Source organism: Lampetra planeri, chromosome 47, assembly GCF_965212315.1.
Source record: "Lampetra planeri chromosome 47, kcLamPlan1.2.h2, whole genome shotgun sequence".
NCBI classification, from domain to species: Eukaryota; Metazoa; Chordata; class Hyperoartia; order Petromyzontiformes; family Petromyzontidae; genus Lampetra; species Lampetra planeri.
Window position 1 is genome coordinate 4,939,416 of NC_136153.1, and position 18,678 is coordinate 4,958,093.

Here is an 18,678-nt window from a genome sequence, read left to right on the forward strand (position 1 = left end):
TCAATTTACGGGATATTCGAGCTCTCAGTTGCTTTCTTCCAAATGCCAATTTTTTACTTGGATTTTCGCATCAAGCACATTATGTAGACCGTCAAACAGAACCACACTAAGCATGCCAACGATATATATATTCCATTTCTAAGTTTAAAAAAAAAGTATTCACCATTTCCATTATTACCCAGTAGTTTATCTCCATGCCACAGGCACCAGCAGTGAGGTGGGGTAAAAAAAAAAGGCCAGGGTAAACAAAAAAATCAATACTGCATTAAAAGATAGAATTCTCTTAACTCAGATTTGAAACCTCGCAGCAATTAATTTCCATTGGACTTTATTTCGTATTTATCAGTTTTCGGAACAAAGCAAAATCCGGACGAATTGCGTCGCCACAAAAGGCGAGAGAGAGAGAAAGAAAGAAAGGAGAGAGTTTGCAATCTGGACGTTCAATGCGAATGCCGGCAGTGTCTTGCGGCGTGGGGACACAAATCGTTTTAGCTGAAAAGCCCGAGGATAAAAACATCTGGCTACTGTGGAAACAGATCAGTTGTTTTTTTTCCTCTCTTCTTCCAAACAGATTTTTTTGGGAATTGTTTAGATTTTTTTCTTTTCCCGATGTGGATTTTTTTTCCTTTCATCGTCGCTATTGTATTCTGAGCGGCGGCTGCCCCGAGTGAAATCTCATTTGGCACGGAGCTCAAGGACTTGGAGACGCTGCGTGCATCCTGGGAATGGTGACCTTTATTTAACCATTTATTTCACCATTTCCCCCGAAATGGACTAATGTCATTTGCAAGAAGAGCCCCAAAGCACTACAACGTAGCTTCATCAAAATCAGTGAATGTTAATGATCACTCACCACCCTGATGTGACCAGGAATCAAATGCAGATCTCAGGGTTCATAGAGCAGTGCATTTAAATATATTTAGTTATTTGTTCGTATCCTACTTATGGACCTATACCATTCCTGTCAACCCATACAGTTTACCTGTATTCTTGTACAGGGAAATTGAGTTTTCAGGTACATATGGCGTACAGCCGTTTCAATTCGGTCACATTTTTTTGTCTATTTTGTTTGTATTTCTCCCTTGTGATGGGACTTTATAGGATGAACGTTGAGATTTCTAAGCGCACGGGGTGACCAATAAGGTCTGAATTGGTCTGTAATAAGGTTGGCACTGATAAGGGATTGACAGGTATTGATATACAATGAATGGAAAACAATAAATATTCTATTCTTGGTTCTTTCGGTAAAGTCACGTAGAAGGGAAATCCACGCACCTGATGATGATGATTGCTTGTGTTGCAGTCGAAACGTCGTGAGAATTTGTATTGTTTGATATTTTTGTTATTTTATTATTTCCCTTCTACGTGACTTTACCGAAAGAACCAAGAATATGAATCCCTGCAGTCACGAAAGCTTTAAATCAAAATTAATATGCTGCCAATAGTTAGCAATAGTAGTACAGTATTCCATCGTTATTCACAAACTTGCTATCCGCGATTTTGGCTAGCAACGATTTTGGCTATCCGCGAATCGCATCTGGAAATCTACCTAACTGCATCGAGAGAGAGAGAGAGAAAGTGATGAGATAAAGGGATGAGGTAAAGTGAGGATATTTAATGTTTACGTATTTATTGAAGCTTTTCGTAGGCCAATATCACTCTCCGCGAAACGTGCTATGCACGAGCATCTCCGCAGCGTTATCGCTCACGAATAAAGAGGTACTAGTGTAGTCGCTCTAAGCCATTCGTGGGCCGTATCGATTGTTCCTCCGGTGTCACCGCGATCCATCGCCCCCCAAGGCAGGCCTCCTGGATAGGCCTGGTCCGCAGCATCGAGCGCGACGATCCGGGAAGCGGCACCAGGTTGAGCGTCGGTGTCCCCTCGGGTGACCCCGCGTGCGGCCGTCTTTTGTTCCGGATATATTTCGGACGCGCAACCACCAGTTGGGGTTGTATCCAATAGGAATGTAGGGGTGACGGGGTGGACGGGACCAAGGCGAGACATTCAAGAAAAAGATGGATTGAAATGTTAAGGAAGCATGTGGACTACAACAGCTGATGAGTGGAGAGTGGAGGAGGAGGAGGGAGGGAGAAGAGATGGAAGGATAAACCAATTTTAAGAATCTTTATTCACCCACCAGCCCGCTGACACACTGGACTGGCAGAAAGATGACGACGATGGTTAAGGTAGCATCCTTATCGGTTGAAAATGCATCGTTTAATCGAACACAGCTGGCTGGAATGTGGTGAGATCCTGCTTGTGACATCTATATTTCCATAAAGCCCCACAGACCTTCACAACGGGCTATTCGTTCTGTCAAAAATAAATAGCGCTTTTCAAGCTGTGCGAGCCGCGTTGGTACAAAGAGGGGGGCGGGGGGGGGGGCAGGGGTATGGGGGGGGGCTTGGTGGGTCCGGGTGTGTGAGCTCTGTGGCTTCACGCCCACACCCCCCTGCCGTGGTCTGCCCATCGTCGCGATGCCCAAAGCATCCAGGCCATCCCAACAAGTTGATTTTCCAACAAGATCTGCGGGGTGGTTGTGTAGTGATTAGCGACCCGAATTTAATTCCCGCTCACGGCCAACACCAGTGACGATTATCTGAACCGGTCGTGGGCCTCCCCTAGGTCGACTCAGCTTCAAATGAGTACCTGGTGTGGTGTCTGAACATCACCACTGAGGAGACAAAGGCGGCCGGGCGTGGTGTTGGCCACCCACCCACCTCCTGCGTATGCCGGGCGGGCCGTCCTTCATATGTGCTCGCAAACAGCACTTGCCCTAACACTCTGTGAAAGGCTACGTGGGGAATCTTCGTCTTTGTGTATACGTATAAAAGAGAACAATGTTGGTGGCGTGCGATTACCTGCGATGATGATGATGGTGGTGGTGGTGCGACATGCCTTACGGGGGCACGTATATTCCATGCTTACACGCTGTGCGCCGTTTTCGGGGTCGCCAAATTAGATTGCGTCCCGTAATGGTGCGAGGGGCGATAGGCGTGTAAATCACGCCAGCGGTTTTCATCAAAACGAAAAAATTAATAGCCGCAGCATTTTCAAGCAAATATCCACAGGCCTTGGATGCTGCCGCGGTGTCATGGTTTGTAATGGCTCGCGCGCTGGGCTTGCAATCCAAAGGTCGCCAGCTCGATCTCCCGATGTCGCAGTTGAAACAATGATGCAAGATTCTTAAATCCCCGACCCCCTCTCTTTTCCCACCTCTGTTGTCCTTCCCCGCACCTCCGATTAGCACGGTTGGCTACGTATGGTGCGAGAGAGGTCCAACAGACACACATAAACAGCAGTATAAATGCATTCCACCGGTTAGTCGATGAACAGGTCACTTGTGGTGGGATGCAGTGTGGGTACTCCGAGCTCTTCCTAGACGTGGTAGAGTACACCATACCATACTCTTAGGTTTTTTCGGTAAAGTCACGTAGGAAAAAAATAAAATTAATAATAAACAATAATCAAATAATAGAAATAAAATAATAAATCGCGACTTTTTGGAGGCAACACAAGCTTCCGTCTTCAGGTGGAAGCTTGTGTTGCCTCCGAAACGTTGTGATTTATTATTTTATTTCTATTTATTTTATTTTTTACCTACGTGACTTTACCGAAAAAAACCTAAGAGTATGAATCCTTGCAGTCACGAAAGCTTCAAATCTAGAATTAATACACCATACCAACTTGTAAGAGGTGGCTCTCGAGAGCTTCTTGTGGCGGTGGTAGTAGTAGTAGTAGTAAATAATAACAGTGTGCTTTATAAGGCGCCACGATAATTCTCCACGACTCGAAAGCCAGGCGGTGTAACCCGCGCCTCGTAAGTGGAGTGGCTTGAGCAAGGGAATGAAGGGCTGCACTTTTACCGTCATTTTTTTTTATTATCAACGGGCCAATGTTCTGGTGAGTCACTGGCAATCAGAAGCCGCTATGTGTTGTTGTCCGCTGCCTTCTATTGACGGGAGACTTGGCTTTGCTCGTCTTTGTTGATTTCCGCCCCCCCCCCTCCTGCAGACCTCTGCCTCTGAGCCGACCGCAGTCGGACGCCTCCATCTGGACCGTGGCCGACCTGGCTGACCTCTTCGCCGATGAGTAATCGGGAGGAAGACGATAAGCAGGCGTAAGCGACGAGACCGGCAACGTTTTTTCGGGCAGCTGTGTGCGTCGCCGAATGTGGGCTTGGCTGTCGCTTTACTTTGCCTGCAAGGCCACAGGTTATTTCACTTCCAAAATAACGAACGAAGTTTTCAGTCCTATTTTATATTTTATTAAATGTTTGCAATAACACTAAACAGGAGCAAAAAAATAACGTTCACTTCTTTTAGCTGTCAGGCACCACGAACCCCAGGCCATTCGGTCTGCGGTCCGCATCATTGACCAATCAACCTCGTGACCACTCGCCCTCGCTTAAAGGTGGTGGTGAAGAGATGTTATCTCCCTCACCTGGTACGCAGGATGTTGTGGGTTTGATCATGGACCCTGATAATTCCTGTTGTGTAGTCGGAGTCCACGTATTCTCTCTCTCCCCGTGGTGGTCGCATGGATTGTTCTCTGGATACCTCATCCGGTTTCGCAACCCTCCCACATGTGTGCAGATCATTTAGCTGCTGCGATAAATTCCCACATGCGATGATCAGCCACCACTTCAGTGAGTTATCATGTGTGGCCAGGTCGCCTCAGAACAATGAGTGGGCTCTACCTGGTAAAATAGAATAGTTTAGTTTATACATTAGATTGCACAGTCTTGCCGAAAGAGCCGTCTTCATGGGGGGGGGGGGGGGGGCATGTGTGTTAGACTTTGTGAGCGTTGATTGTATTCTTCCGTGAGGCAGTGCAGCCGCCCTTAAAAACAAGCCTTAATTGCCTTCGGTGAGTGCCACAGTCAGTACCCCTTGCCATTCAATCGCCGCTGTTCAGGTGGCATTCAGAATATGAGGCAATACCCACGGATAGGTCAAGGAGAATGACAGTGGTAGCCAAGGGATGGAATGCGTCTAAGCACGTTCATCGAGGAGATAGAGCGATGAAATTAGCATACGTGCAAGCGCCACATCCCAGGATCGTGAAAATTAGCGACGGCATAGGAAGGCCTTCATCCAGCTGTGGATTGATCACGTCCGACAAATAGTCTCAATTTAGTGCGTTTCATTGAAGGGTAGGGGGTAAGCAAGTGAGTGGTACGTGAAAAGTATGGCAAGCATGTGTCTTAGCTGAATCAGTAAAGAGGAGCTCCTGAAGACTGAGACACGTGTGCAGGATAGAAGAGCGCAGTTTGCCGCGACAGACACTGCGAGTAAGCCCCCAGTGGTTTGCGACCATGGGGAAGACCTAAATGCACATGATGGAGGTGATGAGACTGCACGAGGATGTGTGTCAACTGTGTAACACAGGGAAGAGCTCAATCTTAAGACGGCGGTGGTAATGAGACGGTAAAGCTTGAGGTGTCATTTTTACAACAACTCCAGGGTCGCATTCATGGCATTGGTCCTGAAGACCTCTTGATCTTGAATAATGATTATAATTATTATTAGTACCAGTAGCTCACAAGGGATTATGGGAAGAGTTTACCTGTAGGTTTGTTGCGGGTGTTGTCTGGGTGTTTTCCTACCATAACCTCCTTCTGTAGCGTCTGAGCATTGCATTTTTCATACTTGTTATATTGGCTGCCACGCATTTGTCAAGTTGATGGGATTTCCCATCGACTGGAATTGATGTTTACTTTCACACGGAAGGGTTAAGGGAGCGACTGTGTGGCCGACACCTGGCTGGTGTGTTGGATGGCACGCTAAGTCTGCCTGAATTTACAACGGCTTTCTTGAGCATAATACCGTGAAGAGACTTATGAAGCCATCTGCTTTTTACGGCCCCCGTTTTAAATTTGCATGGAATGTCTTTATAGAGAGGGATTTATTCTTCTTCTCTGCTTCTTACTGAGGACATAGGACACTGTAACGCTTTGTCACAACAAGTTTTCACATCGGCCCATGTGAGCAGCTCTGCAGAGCACAACATGAAACCTCGTTTTTTAAATGTCATGTTTGTATTGTTTAATAATTTGCACTAGCGCGGCTCTACGTTACACGAAAATAGATTAACTTAAATCACATGGGTGGGCGGTCAAATTCAGCCGTATATTAATCCTGGTGCCTCCAGCAATCTGAAACTAAAAGGGCATCCGTCAAAAGACATTTCCACAAATGCATCGGCAGGGCATCCGACAGATGGTCACGGAGATGGGAGGGTGTGCCCATTGATCCTCTCCGCATGCAACACTGCTGTTGCTGCAGGACGACTCTATTATTATTTATTGTTATGATTATTTACCCGGAAAAGCCTCACCGATTCTCATGACTTTTTTTTTCACGAGGGTCCTAATTTTTTCACAGTCCGGCGAGGGGGGTGGGGGGCGGGAGGCTATTATTGATGTGTATAATTCTAACTGTGAGTAATTTGCTGTGTGATATTTCCAATTTGTCAAATTTGAACCAAGACGCCAACGGCACACAATGGCCTACTTCTTGCGAATGACGTCAGTGAAGCAGATGGCGTGTATTTTTACGGTTCACACACACGCTACCGCGGTAGTGACCAGGGCGGCCGCAGGATTTGAACCGCGGACCTCCGCAAAAGGCGGGGAACGCACTGACCGCCGGGGTTACGTCCCCTGCCACCACCTCCCGAGCCAGAACGGCTTTCAGCTCACGGCACCCAACCACTCGCTACTGGGGTCGCGTCACCGCACTGCTGGGGTCACGAACCCCGAGGTCACGTCACCACCCCCAACTCCCGAGCAGGACCGGCTTTCAGTTCACGGCACCCAACCACTCGCTACTGGGGTTGCGTCACCGCACTGCTGGGGTCACGAACCCCGAGGTCACGTCACCACCCCCAACTCCCGAGCAGGACCGGCTTTCAGTTCACGGCACCCAACCACGCACTGCTCACCCCCCCCCCCTCATCTTGGCTCCCCGAGGAAGGGCGCAAATGCCGTACTTTAGGCACGAGTGTGACCTTTTCAGAATGGGGCTGTTTGGCGATTTGCCGCGAGGCAATGACGTCCCGGTGTGTTATTGCTTGTCCACGCATTAACTCGCAAGACGAAGCACCTGCTGCTACGGGCAATGCGCATACTAAAATTGAAACTCGCAGACGGGCACATGTGTGTGTGTGTGTGCAGTGCGTGTAGGAGATTATATTGTGTAACTGGCTTGCTGTGTAGAGCTGCAGTGCGCCTCTGATTGGGTAGGGCCCCTAGAGAGACTAGTTTTTCCAGTAAAACGGCAGAACTGCTGCAAATTATCATTCCATATAATGAGCCCTCGAACAATGTGGATTTGCTGCAATATCATTTATTGCAAGCCGTTTATTTTTATAACGCGTGACGAAATGACAATTGATAAATAGAGAACTACTTTTATGGTGGCGCTGCTAGCGCGTGCGCTTCCCTTTTTGGGTTCGTAGTCCAGGGACATTGGTGGGGTTGATGCCCAACAGCAGCAAAGGACCAATTGAAAAATTCTCGGATGGCGCAAAGACCCCAGGCAGACCTTATCCCGGTTCTGTGTTCAATTTCATTGGCGTGTGTGCACGCGTGTAACTTGTTTACGTTCCCTGCAAGCGTGCCGAGTCGCTCCCATTGTCGTGGTTTTGTCCTTGATATTTGATCGCTATGTAAATGACAATTTTTCCTTGTGTCATTATTAAACTTGTTAGTATTCGTTGTGTTCATGGCTGGCATACATTTTTCATTCGTAAGCCCGGTGCGTGCCCTGCATTTTATTATTTTACTATCTCCGCTGAAGGTAATAGAACTGCAAGATGTTGACTAATTATGGTTCTATATTTAATAGCACATTTACACCATTTTCGCAATAATTAAACTATTGTCAGCTATGATTTGGCCGAACAGATGCTGCTTGCAATTATTTTTCATAAAGAGACGGTGATTTATTTCTCACCGCATGAAACGTAGGCGCACGGCGACGCTGCTAAATTATGTTGATTCACGCGACGGCTTGAGGATTTTTTTCATCAACTTTATACAGAGAGAGAGAACAACAAAATCGTACATTTGCAATGTAAAATCATACAAATAGTCCCACGCGAAGAAATCAACTGAAAACGAGCACACGGCGACGAGCGAGGAGGAGCGCAGGGTGCGTGCGTGCACGTGTGTGCGCTCGTGTTCTCCGCGTACATCGGACGCCCGTCTTCGCATCACAAACACTCGCATGGTGGTGGTGGTGGGACGCCGCTTCGCCCGGGCTCGCGTTTGCCCCGGCTCCTGAGGGAGCGACCGGCGGATGCAGGGGGGGGAGATATTATCCGACACTTCGCCGCGCCGGTCCCAAAGCCCACAACTGATTCGGTGTTTGACGACGTTGACGAACGCGTCTCTCGCGGCGCCGTCGCTCGTGGGCCCCGCGGCCGCTGCCCGCATCCCCGTGTCCCAGCGTCCCCTGCCCTGACGTCGAGCGGCAGCCAGCGTGCGAGTCGGTGTCTTCGCACCCCGGGGTCCCCCGCGACGATTTTGACGACGCGAGCTGCCGCGCGGCGGCTTGTCCTTACGTCATGCCGTGGATGGGCCGCCCCTCCCTCCCCCCCATTCCTTTCCCGTTTGTCCTGCGTAAACGCCAAAAACACCACCCATGGGGATGTCGGCATACAACAAGGTGGCAGAGCCACCGTCCGCATCTCACCGTGGGGCAAATGTGCAATGTGTGCATGTCGGGGAGGGAGGCCCTTTCTGTCCGTCCACCGCTTGGATGAGGCCTTCCTCGCACCGTGTGGGTCCTGTGGATGATTTAACCTCGACGCAATTGTCAGCTGTGGGTTTGTGAAAGTGCGAAGCGTAGATACGGGAGCACAATAACGGTACAACAGCGGGTTTTTTTTATGCACCACCTCTGCTGACCACAGCGTTGGCCAACCCGCAGCAACCAAGTCACCTGTTTTGTGCACGGTGGTCACCCATCCGAGCACTACCCAGGCATAACCCTGTCTTAACGTCCCGTGTTCCAACGAGATCGGGTGCTTTCTGGGTGATTTGGTCACGGAAACAAAATGTGCAAACGCGAGCGGTGTTAATTCACACACCGAGAAGGAAAAGCACGGGGATTCGGTGGTTTTTTGTTTCGGGTTGGATGGCGAAAAACGCGTACGATGCGGTCGCTAGGCCTGCGTGGGAACTTGCGAAGCCCTCGTAGAAGGTCGATTGTCTAAGTGATGCGGACTTCTCTCCAGCGCCGCACTCAGCTTGGGTAATGACATGATCAGTGGGAAGAGGCGATGGGGTTTTAACCATGTAAAACACGAGGCTTGTGCAGCGTGATTACAGCTAGAGTATTCTCAAGCGCTCTCTTATTGTTTTGTGTCGCTGATGTTGCGGGCGCGCAGTATAATTTGGCGACCAATATTATCCATAATAGGTATTTTTTTTTCTACCAAAAAAAAACCTATTATGGGGTATAATTTCCGTTGACGGTATTTCATCTCCACGTAAGCTAGCGCATAAGCGGTGCTCGAATGTTCGAAATGCGGTTTTTTATATTTTACATTTATACAAATGGCTCGCGCGTTTCGGATCTTGAGGCTGTCGCGGCCCACGCAAGCCACGATGCATTCGGTTGAATCGTCCCGTCGGCGTGTTCCGCGATCAAACGCGTCTCCAGTCGAGGTGACGTGCGCCGTAGGGTAACATTTTCTGCCACCGTGGTGGCAGCCTCGCGTAATCGGCCTGTCGCGTTGATGTCGGGCAGTGGCACTGCGGGCGTGCCCGATGCGTTCGTGTGTGTCGGTTTTTTTTTTCTTTCTCTCTCCACCTCTTCCCGTGGTGTCGCAGTTTAGCTACATTAGCACATTTGGCAACATCCGTGTTGTCGACAATCAATTTCCATTTCCCCATTCATTTTCCAATTAATTTCCATTTGACGGCCGCACATATTGGATCTCTCGAAGGGTGCGCGTGATATATGCGAAAAGTAAAACCGTGCTGGACAACTCACACTTCTCAGTCCACAAACTGGGTTTGTGTGCGTGCGCGTGTTTTCATAACTCGAACTGGGTTTGTGTGTGTGCGCGTGTTTTCATAACTCGAACTGGGTTTGTGAGCGTGCGTGTTTTCATAACTCGAACTGGGTTTGTGAGCGCGCGCGCGCGCGTTTTTGTTATAACTTGGACGGTCGTCGTGAGCGGTGTCGGCGATGAACAACACCGAGATTTAACACCCTCGGCAAGAATTCAAACTTGGGCCGTGTCACTGTCACGTGTAAATAATAAACAGGCGACACACAATGGCCGCTCTACTATGAGGCTGCAAAGAGAAAGCGGCCATACAAGAGAGGCGGCCTCGGGGGGAGGAGGGGCCGGGCGGGAAAAACAATATTTAAACGTCACCCCCCTGTGTATTGTCCCATTTCAGTTCATCGCCGTCGTGGGCAGCAGCGTACGCACAAATATAGCGCCCCCCCCCCCAGTGTCGCCGCGTGGGGGGGGTGGTGTTGGCATTTTCTTCACGTAGGACGCTCGCCCCCCCCCCCCCCCCCTGGCCACGTTTGAGGGGTGGCCGTCTGCGGGAGGCGAGTAACGCGACGGTCCGTGGGTAGCGGGGTGGCTGGCTGGGTGGAGGGAAGCCGTCCGGTCGGTGAAATCGCTGCGCATTTGCAATGAAGCTCGGCGAACCCCACGCCCAACCCCTTCCCAGGCCTCGGGCGTCCGATTCTCGTGAGTTCTCGGCGCTGTGCTTCGTTCGTCCAAACCGGGGGGGGGGTGGGTGGGGGTCGTAGGGTGGGGTGGGGGGGGGGCAGTCGTTCGCCCGGCAAGTCTCACGGGGTACCGTGAGCAATGCCGTCGTGCTGCGGCGACGCCTCCAAACCCTCCGCGCCTCTCTCGTGCAGCAGCTGCTGCTGCTGCGGCAGCGGCTGCTGCGGCGTCTGAGCCCCCCCGGCCGCGTCCTCGCCGCCCTGCCCGTCGGGGGCCGGCAGCACGGTGATGGCGCACGCGCGGATCCCGCCGAGCGACTCGGGCAGGTCGAAGGCGCGCTCCCACGAGTCGCGCTCGGGGTCGTAGCGCTGCACGATCTCCACCATGCAGCGGCTGTTCCACGAGTAGCCGCCCACGACGTACACCCGCTCGCCGAAGACGGCCACGCCGACGTCGCTCTGCCCGCGCGGCATCGGCGCCACACTCGTCCACTGGTCGCTGGCGGGCGAGTAGAACTCGCAGGAGAGGACGTCGTCGTAGTCGCTTGCGCCGCGGAAGTGGTTGCCGCCGATGGCGTAGAGGCGCTCGCGCACGGTGCACATGCAGTGCAGGCCACGCACCGTGGACATTGGGGCGCGCTGGGCCCAGCGGTCCGTCTCGGGCTCGTAGCTCATGAGTCCCTTCTGAAAGGTGTCGTGGGTGATGCCGCCTGCGTGCGTGCGTGCGGTGGGTGGGGAGGAAGGGACAAACGGCAGTTTCATGGTTAGCGGACGGCGTTGCGAAGCCGTTCTGCTCTCGCTCGCGGAGGGGTGTCTGAGCCGGTGCTGAGCCATCGCGAGGTCAAGCCGGTCTCAAACGAGTCGTCGGTGCGGTGTGTGTCAGCCTCAGCACTGGGGAGACATGCGTCCGGGTGTGGTGCTGGACACACCGCCCCATCGTGTGCCCGTGCCGGCCTTCATGAGCACGCTAACAGCACTTGTCGGTGACACAAGGAATATTTGTCTTATTCTATGGGTTTTTTGGTAAAGCCACGTAGATAGAAAAATTAGAAAAATATCACGACGTTTCGATCGCAACACAAGCAATCGTCTTCAGGTGAAACGATTGCTTGTGTTGCGATCGAAACGTCGTGATATTTTTTACTATTTTTCTATCTACGTGGCTTTACCGAAAGACCTATCGAACATGTATCCCTGCAGTCACGAACGCTTTAAGTCAATATTGGACTTGTGCACGTGTGTGCGGTGGAGAAGACAGTAGGGAGCACAGTTGGTGCATCTGCCGGCCATCTCGACCATTGACCGATGACACCTTGGCCCATTCCGTGACCTGCCAGCGTAATTTCGACACTTCACGTGGCCTCAACATCTACCACCTAGCCTGGCCCAATCGCCGTGGCGATGTTACCGCGACCGACTAGCGAATGGCAGCCGTTGTTGAAGAGGAGAGAAGGGACCAGAAGAGGAGCCATGTTCTTAGCGACGATGATGTGACTGGAAAATGGAATCGCAGAAAATAAACTTCATGAATAAGGCAGGCGGATTGATGGCCAGCCAAATAGATGGGCTGATGGGCCACGTTCCTACATAATACATGACTTGATACATATGTACGCGCATGCATAATTTATAACGTATGCAAACATTCATTCATAAGAGGACACGTAAATTGGTTAAGCGCACGTGAATGCAGTAATGAATGCATATATGCATTACTATTCTGTGAACAGGAACGCAGACCATTCCAGAGGTAGCAGCAGCAGCAGTGACCTACAGCAGCAGCGTTGGTTATTTAAGAAGATTCTTGTACGGTTGTTGAATTATCCACAGAGAATACGTGACATTTCTCAGAGGCATCATGCCGAGTCGAGGCCACGACACGAGAGGAATTACTTTCACGGGAATCGTCGACAACAACCGTGGCACGCAGCACGTTTACTCAAAGTAACAACGACGCAATATAGCAATCCTAAAATAAGCCATAGTTTACAAATCTCTCCGTGGTCTGGGCCCCAACGTATCATCTCGCATCCCTCGTCTCGTTCTGCGCTTTTTCACGCCCTCTGCGTTCACAATCCCAGCTGTTGTTTCTATTTCCTCCTCGTGCCCAATGACCATTCCCTCCTTTCTCGCTTCCCGTACACTGCAACGAGGTGCCCCTGCACGTCAAGCGATCAGCCTCGTTCTCCATGTTTCGTTCGTCCCCTTTTAAAACACTCGCTCACTTTCCCTCGTTTACCCCAACACGCTCCTCTTCCCCCTCCCTACCCATTCATCGCACTCATCATCATCATCAACCACTCATTGTCACTTTCATCAACGTTTATTTCACTCATCATATTCCTGTCCTACCATCCTTGTCATCAACTCATTTCGTCACACTTATGCTGTATAATAGCGAATTCTTCGTTCAGCGCCCTTAATCAAGGAGCTTTAAGAATTAAAATAAGATAACATTCAGTTTTTTACATAGCGTATATCCGACAACTGCATCGCAATGCTTGCACAATCGGTGAACACGCAAGGTGCACATACTAAGAAGTGTTCAGCATAAATCAATGAGCGTTTGTTGCGTGTGGGAGGAAACGGCAGTACACGGACGGTGCAACGCTCAATCTCGTGCCGATGAAACGGGTCGAGGTGAGGCTGCTTAATGTTTAGATTTGAAGTTTTCGTGACTGCAAGGGTCCATACATTTTTTTCGGTAAAGTCACGTAGGTAAAAAATAAAATACAAATAAATTAAATCACGACGTTTCGGAGGCAACACAAGCTTCCGTCTTCAGGTGGCACCGTCACAGAAAAATGACTGTATCAAGTGGAGAGAATTTGGATTTAAAGCTTTCGTGAATGCAGGGATTCATCTTGGTTCTTTCGGCAAAGTCACGTAGAAGGGAAATAATAAAATAATAAAAATAAAACATAATAAAATACAAATCTCACAATTGTATTTTAGTAACAATAAAACATAAAAGACAATTCTCACAATTGTATTTTATTATGTTTTATTTTTATTATTTCATTATTTCCCTTCTACGTGACTTTACCGAAAGAACCAAGAAGAAGTGGCGAGAACTCTAAGAGACACGAGACTATACAGTATACAGATTAAGGGGGGGGGGCAGGATGGGCCGTGGGGGAGGGTTAAGTTAAGCCTCCTTTTGTTATGCTGCAGGGGGTTAGGGGAGGGCTCCGTGTGTAGGCGATGCTAAGTGGTTATGGGCCCCCCCCCTTTTTAAATTTAATTTTATTGAATTTTTTGCCTACGTGACTTTACCGAAAAAAACAAAGATTATGCTTAATCTTCTTGGTTCTTTCGATTATTTTATTATGTTTTATTTTTTTTATTTTATTATTTCAATTCTACGTGACTTTACCGAAAGAACCAAGAAGATGAATCCCTGCAAGTCACGAAAGCTTTAAATCGAAAATTATGCTTAATGTTTGCTGTAACCACAGCACGGCGCCTCTTCGACACGCACGGGAAGATATTTTTGTCACAGCATTTGAGCGGTGGTCCACCAACCCCTTAGCTGCTTCCGATGTGGTGCTGGATTGCAGGCGCGCTCAAGGCGACCGTGCCAACTTGGAAGAGCAACGGCACGGAGGGCCCCCCGACGGGATTCCGTCTCGACTCATCAAAAAAAGGAGCTTGTTTGAAAATTCAACAACGGCGATCGTTTTGCGAGGTGACGCCTCCTTGGGTTTTCACGCGACCTCTGCCCTTGCCCGTGGTCCGATCGGAAGTTGCCGTCGCGGTCATCCACGATGGAGACACGACGGACGTGTCGAGATTTGGAAGTGGGAGGGGGACAGGGGTTTTACAATAAAAAAAATGGAGCGGCAAATGTTTTCGCCAACAAATTGTCCTAAAACGACCCTCGTCCATTATAGCCTTAAGTGACCTTCTAATGTGCAATCCCTAAGTGAAGATAATCACTCAAAGCTCCCATTGCCCGCCGCGCATGAGCACAGAACTCCACTTATTACTTTTCCACATGGTTTCATTGCCATTAATCCTCTTGTAGCAACACTCAAAAACAAAGACAAAGATCCCCGTATAGCCTTCACAGACTGTTGGGGAAAGTTGTGTTAGTAAGCACCTATGAAGGCTGGAATGGCACACGAGTGGGTGGGTGGCCAGCACCACGCCCGGCCACCTTCGTCTCCCTAGTGGCGATGTTTACGCACCGCACCAGGTACTGGTGTTGGCCATGAACGGGAATCGAACTGGGGTCTCCAAGTTCGTAGCGTAGCGCGCTAACCGCGACACCACCGCGACCCACACTGTGCACATACAACAACAACAACCGCCATTCGCCACTAAGTGGCGGTGACGTCACCACGACGCTTGTGCCAGGCCATGTGCACCTTGAGGTGTGCACATACGCACACACACACACACAAACAGAGCAACTTGGCTCCCTCTGACGAAAACTTGGCAGGACCCCTCCTCAAAGAGATTCTCGAGACCGAGTGAACCTTTTCCCAGGGTAAACAAGCGCAATTCTAATCAATAAATAATAATAATAACGATCAATCGTCACGAGCGCCTGCGCGTGCCCTACCCGAGATGTACATGAGGCCACTGTAGACGGTGCCGGCGTGGCCGTAGTGAGGCTCGCTCATCCTCGCCACGAACGTCCACTCGTTGGAGGCCGGGCTGTAGCACTCCACCGTCGCTGAAACACAATCGCCATCCGCCGTCAGTCGAGCAAGGCGCCAGGGGCGTTCGCGACCAAAGTTGCGATGTGATTTTTGTTTAGTTTAGTTCAGCCGGATCGCTCGAGTCAATCGCGCGTCGTACGCCCTCCCCCCGCCCGGCCGCCCGATGCAATGCGCTCTTTTTCGGTTTAAAGCTTTCGTGACTGCAGGGATTCATCTTCTTGGTTCTTTCGGTAAAGTCACGTAGAATGGAAATAATAAAATAATAAAAATAAAACAATAAAATAATAAAAATAAAACAATAAAATAATTCTCACGACGTTTCGGCCACAACGCAAGCAGCCGTCCTCAGGTGGAGAACAGGTCTGTCGAGAAGACAGAGTCTGAATGCGCTCTTCACGCGGCCAAACGTGCCAGTGTGTGAACCGCTTCGGCACACCGCGTCGGGGAGCAGCCCACGACGGGTGCAACCAGCGTCGTGAGGCGTGGGAGGTGTACGACACATCTCGCTCACGTCTTGCATCTCAGGTGGGAGACGCCCGGAAGAGATTGGCTGAAAGTGCAATAAAGTGGCACGTTTGTTCACCACGCGACAACTTTATTAATTGGCTGTGTTGGGTGGAGGAGGGTTTTACGACGCATTTTAAACACGCGACCCAACGAAAAATGAATTACGCCACCGTGAGTCGCCGTGTTTCAACGCTCTCTGACTAAGCTCGGACGCGAGATTCATCGCCTGCTCTCGTACGGACATGAGCTGAGCAGCAGCTCTAAAATCGATGTGTAAGTTGTAAAGCCAGGCTGCTCGCTTCGGAGCGTAATGAGTGTGGACCCACTCGTGCCCTCTGAATGGATCTGTCGTGTAAAGTTGCGTTGCTATTTGGGCCAAATTAATCGAATGGTTGCCCGCAACGTGGAGACACGAAGCAGAGGAAAAAAATAAGGACATTTGGCAAACATGAAAATGCGTAATGCCCCACAGATAGCCGCCGTACTGATTGAAATGCATGTTGGGAGGCGTTCAGAATTCCATACTTAGTGGGTTTTTTTTTGTGGGTGGGTGGGTGGGGAACAGATTTCATATCGCACTGCGATGCCGATGGCAAAAGCATGAATATAAAGTGGGGTGCAAAAAGGCAAGGAAATTGAAATGGGCGGTGATAAAGGAATATGTGCATTTAGCGAATGTCCTGGCTGGATGGGATTCATATAGTTGGTTTTTTTTTCTTATACAGTGAAGACTGCCCTGAGGCTCATGTAGGGGAATCTACCAGGACCCTAAAGATGGCAAGGACAGCATGCATACCCGACGCTCCTCAAGATGTAGATATGCAAGTTGAAGTTCTTTCACACCACCGTACGTAGCCAACCATGCTAATCGGAGGTGCTTGGGAAGGACAACAAACTAAACTCAAAGAGCAGTTCTAGATGTGGCACTATGCTGTGTTTATGTTTCTATTCAATAAACTTGGTTTTTAATTGCAAACAATGGCATTGCCTACCGGGACTGCACGTGTGTGTGTGTGTCGTGGTGTGTAGTGGTTAACGTGCTGCCCTATGAACCCGGCGATCCAAGTTCGATTCCCGCTCACGGTTACCATCAGTGACGATTATCTGAACCGGTCCCTGGGCCTCCCCTAAGTCGACTCGGCCTCAAATGAGTACCTGGTGTGGTGTGTAAATACCTCCACTAGGGTGACATGTGGCCGCACGTGGTGTTGGCCACCCACCCCCTCGTGTGCCGTGCGAGCCTTTATAGATGCTGGCTAACAGCACTTGCCCCAACAGTCTGTCAAATCTTTATGGGAAATCTTTGCCTTTGTGTGTGTGCGAGGAGTGCTAGTATGGTGGTTGGTGAGCTGCGCTACGAAGTCGGCGAGCCGCGTTCAATTCCCGCTCACGGCCAACAACAGTGACGATTACACTGGTCAAGACACTTTTTCTGGCATAAGGTATTCCAACGGTTTTAAGGTAATTTTGGGGTGCTGATTCCAAATCTGGCATCAGTTTTTGTCTATCACTTCAGGTTTTTGATATATCAAATATAGCATTTTCAATACAAACTGCAAAAGAAAAATATTAAATAAATGTGGATATCTACATAAAATGATATTATAAACACACTATCCTAAAAATACAGCACCATATTTTAACACTAAAGCAGTCACTGACTCGCAACAACTTGCAATCATAAGTGACAGAGTTAATTTCGGGTAAAATCAATGAAAATGGGGTATGCCGATAGCATAAAAATGAGATGTGATAGAGCAAATCTGAGATCAGATTTGGAATCAGCACCCTGAAATTAGGCCAGAAAAAAATGTTTTTTTTTGTTGACCAGTGTTACCATTTCCACTCGGGAGACAAAGGCCGCAATTACAATCGACACAGTTGGTTTCAGACGGTGCGAAAGAAGTTGAACATACATACGTACATAGTTGCTACTCGCTGACAGCACTTGCCCCAATAGCCTATTAACCCGTTCCCGTTCCGACGACGTGCGTGTACGTCGTCGGTTTTTGTTCCGCATCTGTTCCCATGTACATCATCAAAACCAAAACAGGAAGAAAAGCTCAAATAAAATAACTTTATCGGTACCGAGACCCCCACAGGCGCCATGCGGGAGGGCGTGCGTGTGGCACAGTTTGGCGCCAGCCATCACCGAGCGCGACCGTGCCGCTACGGTTCTCTGCGGCAGTGTAACACCGTCTTCAAAAACGACGGTGGGGTGAGAGGGGGGTGAGGGGGGGGGTGGGACCCTTGCCTGTGGCACGTGAATTGCGTGAATTGCGTGCGCCCTCACCGAGCTCCCCCGAGGCGTTCCGGCCCCCCACGGCGTAGAGCCGCCCGTTGAGCGCGCTGAGGTGGAAGAAGGTCCTCTTCTCGTTGAGGGGCGTCATGTGGGCCCAGCGGTCGTAGCGCGGGTCGTAGCGGAACACCGTGTCCACCGCCGTCTTGCCCTGCCCCGGCGGCCCACGGCGGACACGGCAGGAGAGCGAGAAGGAGGGGGGGGGGGGTTTGATTGCTGGTGTTTCGTGCCGATTCGCACTCCAAACGTCGTCGTCCCCCCACCACTGCACTCCCCCCCCCCCCCCGTCGTACCCCATGATTAACGCGCTCAGTGAACCCGTGCCCTCGGCCCGTGTCGGTCTGTTAGTGGCGACGAACCGTTCCCGCTTGTTTGTGAACGTTACGTATGACGTGCTTTTAAAACGTTGATTTAATTCATTTTAAAATGCACTTCGTAAATGTAAAAATGTCTTACAGCCCCGTGAATTTTACTTTATTCTCCCAACCCCCTCCTCTCCCTCCT

General features: G+C 50.0%; 2 protein-coding genes across 4 annotated transcripts in view; one reads left to right on the forward strand and one right to left on the reverse strand.

The window, feature by feature from the left end:
- The window catches only part of LOC144733526 (E3 ubiquitin-protein ligase SHPRH-like), an 86,787-nt gene extending 82,011 nt beyond the window's left edge, over positions 1-4,776 (forward strand). For all 3 annotated transcript variants that reach the window (XM_078615470.1, XM_078615472.1, XM_078615471.1), the window contains exon 33: positions 4,016-4,776. In XM_078615470.1, the coding sequence (XP_078471596.1) occupies positions 4,016-4,097 (82 nt within the window). In that variant the 3' untranslated portion in view covers positions 4,098-4,776. The remainder of the gene's footprint in view (positions 1-4,015) is intronic.
- Positions 4,777-10,824: 6,048 nt separating this feature from the next.
- Positions 10,825-18,678, reverse strand: part of LOC144733446 (kelch-like protein 9) — a 48,645-nt gene continuing 40,791 nt past the window's right edge. The window contains exons 8-10 of the mRNA XM_078615354.1: positions 18,169-18,325; positions 15,269-15,382; positions 10,825-11,411 (exon numbers count right to left, since the gene is read on the reverse strand). Coding sequence (XP_078471480.1) covers positions 10,825-11,411; positions 15,269-15,382; positions 18,169-18,325 — 858 coding nt within the window. The remainder of the gene's footprint in view (positions 11,412-15,268; positions 15,383-18,168; positions 18,326-18,678) is intronic.